Here is a 7,940-nt window from a genome sequence, read left to right on the forward strand (position 1 = left end):
GGGAGGAGAAGGAGGGAAGGGTGGGGGCGGGGCGGGATAATCTGCCAAATCACTTCCACTTTAGTGCCAAAGGCAGGAAGAACAACTGGGACCCTGGGCTCAGGGCTTTCCCACCTGCGTGCATAATAGGGTCAGGCCGGAGCTACTGAGCTCACAATTGTTTTTGATTCCTTAGTTTTTCTATCTCCCACCCCTGGCAGCCTAGGGGAATGAGCATTAGAGGGCTCAAAAACCTGCTCGGGCCCCATCCCTCCCCACTTCCATCACCAAAGAGAACAGCAGGGCGTGTTTCCAGTCACCTTTCTGGTTTTAATGGAATGGTATTTTTTGGCCACAGAGGTCCATTAGGTAGAGAAACACAGTGTGGAGTGGGGTACGGGGGAATGTCGGGGGTGGGGTGGAAATCGTTGTAAAAATATCTCTCTGTGCACAAAACTTAGATGCCATAGTGGATTTTCTCAGAACAGCATTCACATTATTGAAAACAGCAAGATTCACTTTTTCTAAAATACAAAGTTGAGCACATAAAAATAAATACAGGCATTCTAGAGTTCTGAGGGCCCAGAGAACACATCCGTAAGTCTGGACTTTACGAGCAGCTTAGAGGCAGAAGTTCTGAGTCTCTGAGGTCCAAGGAGGCGTCCAGAGGAGGCTGGGCCCCTTGAGATGAAGTCCACACAGCAGCCTGGGGCTTTTCAAGTCTTTCAGATCCATAGCAGCAACTCCAGGAGGCTCAGGGCAGGTTTGGGGGATGGAAAGGGGAAGAGAACCACAGAAGAAACAGAGGTTGTGTTCTCTTACTCCAAGGATAAATAAGGAAGGGTTACTCCAGACCATTCCCAGGATGCCTCAGGCACATTACGGGTGCCACTGTCCAGTTCTGGTGCTTGGTGGGAACAGGAATGTGTGTGTGAAGAGGTCTGGCCCCACTTTGGCAGAGAATGAGTAAGGAACAGGTTGTCCTTAGAAGGCACCACATGTACAGTGTATTCATGGGATGCAGGAGCTGGGCCCTGGTAGTTCTCCAGGTCTCTGCGGCCCGACTATGTGCACAAGAAACAGACAACCCGGACTCTGACGTGGGCCTTCCCGTTCCATTCTCTTTCTCTGTTATCCTCTTAGTTCAGCAGAGCTGAAGACACTGAATCCTTGATGCACTTTATCAAGGATGTACTTGCCTGCTTCCCACATTCAGCCCTGCCCAGGGCTCCACTGCAAAGTCTCAGCCTTCTGAGCTGGGATGCAAGTCCTGGGAGGTGCGGGAGAAGGCATCTCCCGTGGGGGTGCAGCCGGCTGCATCTCAGACCCTGCCTGGGCTGGGGCAATGCCTACCTGCCTCAGGTGAGCTTTGAGCAGACTCCCAGTGCCTGTCGGTAGGTGGCTGTCACCTCCTGGCAGTCTGTCAGGGAAAAGCAGCTGTCCCCCAAAGGATCCTGCCGCCAGCGCCTCAGGTAGCTTACAGGGCCCTCTGATGGGGGCTCCTCAAGCCCCATGAGGTCGTCCACAGACACACAGCCCCGCAGCGGGGGCTCTGGGAGCCGTTCAGGCAAGTCCAGCTGGTCAAAGGACTCAGAGGACAGGATACTGTCTTCGCTCACAGCCCCTGAGGGGCGGCTAGCCCGGGCCGGGGGGTGGGGCAAGGCGAGTTCATCCAAGGAGCCGAAGGTGGTGGGGGCCGAGAGCTCCAAGGCTGCCCGGGAGAACTTGCCATTGAGTTTGAGGATGCCTTTGCGATGTAGGAGCAGCCCTGAGGCTTGCGGGGGCTTTTGCTCCGGGGGATCCCCGCTCACAAACACATCACCTGCATCCAAGAGCTCCCCAGACTCACTGGGCTCGGGAGAGGAGTAGTAGCCAGACTCTCGCTGCTGGGGTTTCTTGAGGATGCCCTTCTTGGGGAGCAGGGGGGCAGCCTGCCCTGGGCTCGCAGGGATGGGGCTGAGCTCAGAAGGGTCCTCCTGTGCCCCCTCTGCAGAGGCTGACGCCTTCTTCTTGAGAATGCCCTTTGGCAGCTTGAGGTTGCTCTTGCCAGGGCGAGGGGCAGTGTCATCAGCTGGGTCACCATGGAGAGACTGGGCCATGTCATTCTCCTTGCGGGACTTCTTGAGTGAATGCTGGCGCTCCAGGCCAGGGGTGGTGCTCCCCCCACCAGGTGCATGGTGCTTGAAGAAGCTGCACACCTTGGCCCCATTCTCCAGGAGGGGGCGGGAGGAACGCCGGAGCCAGTCAGTCATGGAAGCCCGGGCAGAATCGCTGCCAGGGTGCCCACCCTCATGCAGAGCCTCCTGCTCTCCCACACGGGTGGCATAGCCCCAGTTGACCCACCAGTGACTGGCCACATCTTCCAAGGTGGCCCGGCGGGTGGGGTTCACCATCAATAGCCACCGGATCAGGCCACAGGCATCTGGAAGACAAAAGGCAGGAGCTTCAGTTTGGCAGCTCCCAGAATGGGCACTCCCTGTCCTCTGTCACCAGCTCATCCGCCTTTGAGCTAAGACACTGCTTACTCTTGGGTCAGATGCATCCCTTCCAACCTAGGGCTCTAAACATGCCTTGGCCCAGGACAGCTCCCCAGTCCAGAGTTCCTGAACTGACTCCTCCAGCTGCCTCTCTGTCCTCTGACCCCGCAGGACTGTGACCCCTTCATGAGTCCTTGTATGTATGTTGGTGTCTATCCTCTCTCTCTCCATTGAAATTCAACCCTCTGAGGGTAGAGACTGTGCTCAGGGTAACTGGGGCTCTCACACCCTTCTTCCTGCCTTCTATGTCACAGTGAGGGACAAAAATATTTCTGAGGATGAGAACAAAAGCAACAGGAAATGAGAAAACTGTAGCCAAAGAAGATCTAAGTGAGGCCTTAGGAACTACTTCCCAAATATAATCAAGCATGCCCCTATGGGGAAGGAAAAGCTATCTCCTCCTTCCTCACAAGTCTTAACATTGGACATACGGTGGAGGATACCCTAACCTATCATGGGCCATGATGGACTGTGGCATTTCTGACTTTAGTGCTACTGTATAGTTCCTGCCTTAGGAATGAGTGAAGGACACCCCAGGCCTGGATGAGAACGCCCACACCTCTCACTCACCAGAGGGTTTAGGTGGCTCCCGGTAGGCCCCGTCGCTGATCTGTTTCACCAGCGTCTTATGGTCATGCCCATCAAAGGGCATGGTGCCATGCACCAGGATGTAGAGGAGAACACCCAGGGACCAACTGTCCACCTGAGAAAGAGGCAGGAGGTCAGCAAGGATGCCCATACCAGACAAGAAAGTGGTACATGCTGGAGAACTCAGAGCCTAGCACATCTGAAGACGGCCCACCTCTCCTACCCAGGGGCCAAGACCGGGATGCTGAAGAAGGGGGCTGAGATGTTGTCAACTGCTTTCCCTGGGAGGGACAGCCAAGCACAAGAGCAACAGCCAGGTCATCTCTTCTGTGCTGGGGAAGGGGTGGTTGTGACAGACACCACCTCTACATCACTCTTGGGAAGCTGGACTGGGTGCTGGGAAAGGTAACAGGAACGAGGAAGATGAAGGACACAAAGAACTGACCTAGGAGTCAGGAGACCTAAGTTCTAGTTCTAGGGGTTTTTTTGTGGGTTTTTTGTTTTTGTTTTTGTTTTGAGACGGAGTCTTCCTCTGTTGCCCAGGCTGGAGTGCACTGGCATGATCTCGGCTCACTGCAACCTCCGCCTCGCAGGTTCAGATGATTCTTCTGCCTCTGCCTCCCAAGTAACTGGGATTACAGGTGTGTGCCACAGCACCCTGTTAATTTTATACTTTTTCTTTTTAGTAGAGACAGGATTTCACCATGCTGGCCAGGCTAGTCTTGGCTCCTGACCTTGGGTGATTCACCCACCTCGGCCTCCCCCAAGTGTTGGGATTATCGTCAGCCACTGCGCCCGGCCTAGTTCTAGCTTTGCCACTCCTGGCTAGACACCTGGCAAGTTACTAGTTTTTGGGAGGCTTGAGTTTTGTGCTCTGAAAAGGTGAATAAGTATAAAACTATCGTTCTCTCAGGGTCTAAAGTCATAGTAAACACCTGGGGCAGGCTGGCAGGGGAGGGTGGCCACTTACCTCTGGGCCTGTGTAGGGCTTCGCATTGACAATCTCTGGCGAGGCATAGAGGGGGCTCCCACAGAATGTCTGCAGGAACTTGCCTTGATGGTAGAGGTTGGAGAGGCCGAAGTCAGCAATCTGCAGAATTGAGTCAAACACGGGCACAGGTCATGCCAAGGCCTGGGTTTTTCTGTAGCTCTTGGCCCACCCGTCTCCAGATCCTGGGGAAACCTGGGCTTCAGAAGAAGGAAAGGGTCCCCATGACCTCTACCCCACACTGAGCACTGTCAGCATAGCTCAGGCCCTGGAAGAACAAATCCCGAGGAGCTGTGCCAATGAGGAACATCTAGGCAGAGGTATGTGGGGGCTCCAGGATCCTCACTGCTCCCCAGACCACTTTTCTCATGTGGCATTCACCTGCAGAGATGCTCTCTCCTGTCCATGCCCATCCTTTTGGCCCAGCAAGCCCATGCCCCTCCAGAAAGCCTTCCATCTCCTTCTTCTAGAAGCCAAGAGTTTCAAATGCCTCCCTGGAGTCTCTGTTCATTAGATCTGCCTTCCAGACAGACTCTCCACTCCCATGCTGACTCCTTGCCCCTGCCTCTCCTGCAGCTGCTAGCCTAGGTGAGATCCTGCAATGAGGCTCTAAGGATGCTTAGCCATGGAAAGGAGGGTCAACTGGATGGAGGGGGAAAGCCAGCATCTCGTGTAATGTCACAGGCCTGAGGAACAAGCAAGCCCTATAACCAATGAACCACATGAGACTTGAGCTGCCCTTCCTAGCAAAGGGATCATGCCTGTGTACACACCTGGGCAAGATCTTGGTGGCAGAAACCTGGGGTCAGTCCAATATAGCCGAGAAGCAATAATGAGGGCAGAACAAGTGTCAGGGCTGTGGTTACAGCCCAGGACTCATTGAACCATCCGATACTGAGGGCTTGAGAACCCAACCCTGTCATCTTGCTCCCTGGAGAGTCCCTTTCCCATCCATCCTCAGTTAGAGGCTGAGGCCAGTGTCCTGGTGCTCCTCACCTCTTTACCCTATCAGAGGGTTATGTGTGTTCAGGGCGGGGAGGGGCTGTTTATGAAACTCTGGCTCCTTTGTTTATGGTTTTATTGGCCTCTTATCAAGCAGTTACCAGTTGAAGTCCATAATGAGGCACATGATTGGTACAGACAAGAAAGTTCATGCTTGTCAATGTTCGTGCCTGACTATGCGGGTTTACTGGCCCTGGCTTCCCTCCCTTCTGGTCAGCATCAAAGAGAGCCCCACCTGCTCCGGGAATTGGCTGGTAAGAGGGAATGAACTCAGTACCAGGCACCTCAGGGTACAGGTCAGGAGCCACTGGAAGAGACTATGTCCTGGCTTCAGAAAGATTCTGAAACGGATCAGAATGTAGCGTCACCCTTCCGGGTGCCTGCAGGGGCCAGTCTCCCTAGGCCATGCCCATCTCAGTGTATCCCATCAACATGAGCTTCTCCATGCCTAAATTTAACACTTAAGTAGTTGGGCTCAGTGGCTCACGCCTGTAATCCCAGCACTTTGGGAGGCCGAGGTGGGCGGATCAAGAGGTCAAGAGATTGAGACCATCCTGGCCAACATGCTGAAACCTCATCTCTACTAAAAATACAAAAATTAGCCAGGCGTGGTGCCGCGCGCCTGTAGTCCCAGCTACTTGGGAGGCTGAGGCAGGAGAATCACTTGAACCCCGGAGGCAGAGATTGCAGTGAGCTGAGATCGTGCCACTGCACGCCAGTCTGATAACAGAGAAAGACTCGATCTCAAAAAAAAAAAAAAAAAAACACATAACAAAAAAAATTAAGCATGGAAATCTAGCAGCTGCAGAAAGCAGGAAGCTGGAGCTGAAGTCCATCTGTGGGATGTTTCCAAAGGGCTAATTGTAGCAGATTAAAGCATGCATGTGTGTGTGTACGCAAGTGTGTACACACATGGGCGGGGAGAAGACCTCAGGCCAGGCCCGTCCCAAGGGTGTAGCAAACCTGAGCTTAGACCTAGATTCCTGTCAGCCTTCTGGCTTTAAAGGACCACTGATCTGAGAGTCAGAAGACCTTGGTTCTAGCCCAGGCTCAGCCACGAGCTAGTTGTGTGATCTTGTGCAAATCACCCCTCCTCTGAGGCCACAGCTCTCCATCCACACAATGAGGTGTTAGAATATCCATTCCAATATGTATATCCATGGCTGAGGGCCCTACCAGTACCAATGAAGGAATGAAGGTCAGCCTGGCTCAGCTCCTTCAGGAACCCACCAAGAGCTTAGAGCTACTTGGCTGGAGACAGTGCAGAAAAGCTGGGGTGGGCCAGAAGGCTTCTGGAAGTAAGAAGTGGGACTCACCTTGATATTCCCATTGGCATCTAAGAGGATGTTCTCCAGCTTGAGATCCCGGTGGACAACTCCATTCTGAAAGCAGGATGGGGCAGTCAGAGGAAGGTCACCGGGGAAGGGAAGGTGATAAATAGTCTAGTCTGGAGACTGAGGTAAACACAAAGGGAGCCAAGTGGGGCTGAGCACAGGTAGGCTGGGGATGCCCATTTTTTTGGTGTGTGCTGCAAGAAATCAGAGGCCCTTCTATCCCAGGGCGAGGGACTGAAAGTCAGAGATGCCAACATTTCCCTGAGAGTCTAGAATCTAGCTCTGCCTCTGTTTCTGCCTCCCTGTGTGATCCTGGACAGGTCATGAAAACTCTCTGATCTGTAACAGCCCCAGGGCCCCAGGGACCCCCCCCCCCCCGGAGAACATGGCTGGAGCAGGTAGGTGCTCACCTGATGGCAATAGTGCACCGCGGAGACGACCTGCCGGAAGAAATGCCTGGCCTCACGCTCACTGAGCTGCTTCCGCTCGCTGATGTAGTCATAAAGGTCGCCCCGGCTGGCATACTCCATGACGATCACAATCTTGCTGCTGTTCTCAAACACTGCGCAGAGCAAGGCAAGGAATGTCAGGCCCCCAGAGTGCACTGCTCTCCACTGGGAGGTGACTCACTCCTCCCCCACCCCAGGCCCCAAACCAGACAGGACCCTCCTCCTTTAGGGATATCTGCTAATGGGGCTATACAGTGGCAAATAAGGGCAGGAGAAGGGCCTTGGAAGTTCTCAGCATCTTCCAGGAGCCATGAGTTAAGGCCAAAGACACTGGCTCACCCTCTGCCTCCTTGGAAGTTCAGGGTTTTGGGGATTCTGAAAATGACCCTGCCCTTAGACATTACCCTGCCTCACTAGACATCTTCCTGAAAGGGCAGGGTCATTTTCAGAATCCCCAAAAAAGTACCAGCTTCTTCTAAAAAAAAAAGTACCAGCTTCTTGAACCAAGGAGCCTGGTCTTTCATTCTCATAAGTGATTCATTCTCATGAAAGGCAAAGCTCCTTGGTTCAAGAAGCTGGTACTTTTTCACCTTGTGGCCTTGGGCAAATCTCTTCTAGATGCGTGAGTCAGAATGCAGGTTTGCTGCGTGATCTTGGGCAAGTCATTAAACCACTGTGCCTCAGCTTCCTCATTTGAAAAGCAGGATAATAAGGCAACCTCACAGAGCTGGGGTGAGAAACATAAAAAGTTAGCAGTAGTGCCAGGGCTGGCTGAGCAAGCTGGTGGAGGTCTGACGAATAAGCAAGCACTCAATAAATGGCACCTATGGTCATATTTATACTCAGTGCCCTCATGCATACATTTGAAAAATAATGCCAATAATAATGCCCGTCTCGAGGATCAGAAGAGGGAAAAAAAGTGTATTAAAGTGGATCATGGGCCGGGTGCGGTGGCTCAAGCCTGTAATCCCAGCACTTTGGGAGGCCGAGGCGGGTGGATCACGAGGTCAAGAGATCGAGACCATCCTGGTCAACATGGTGAAACCCCGTCTCTACTAAAAAT

At 53.3% G+C, this 7,940-nt stretch overlaps 1 protein-coding gene across 1 annotated transcript in view; it reads right to left on the bottom strand.

Annotated features, from left to right (window-relative positions):
- Nucleotides 1-286: 286 nt before the first annotated feature.
- Nucleotides 287-7,940, bottom strand: part of NUAK2 (NUAK family kinase 2) — a 20,165-nt gene continuing 12,511 nt past the window's right edge. Inside the window, exons 3-7 of the mRNA XM_017525444.2 lie at nucleotides 6,839-6,990; nucleotides 6,411-6,476; nucleotides 4,075-4,194; nucleotides 3,087-3,219; nucleotides 287-2,401 (exon numbers count right to left, since the gene is read on the bottom strand). Coding sequence (XP_017380933.1) covers nucleotides 1,338-2,401; nucleotides 3,087-3,219; nucleotides 4,075-4,194; nucleotides 6,411-6,476; nucleotides 6,839-6,990 — 1,535 coding nt within the window. The 3' untranslated portion in view covers nucleotides 287-1,337. The remainder of the gene's footprint in view (nucleotides 2,402-3,086; nucleotides 3,220-4,074; nucleotides 4,195-6,410; nucleotides 6,477-6,838; nucleotides 6,991-7,940) is intronic.

The sequence above is a fragment of the Cebus imitator genome, unplaced genomic scaffold (assembly GCF_001604975.1).
Source record: "Cebus imitator isolate Cc_AM_T3 unplaced genomic scaffold, Cebus_imitator-1.0 Scaffold38, whole genome shotgun sequence".
Lineage (NCBI taxonomy): Eukaryota > Metazoa > Chordata > Mammalia > Primates > Cebidae > Cebus > Cebus imitator.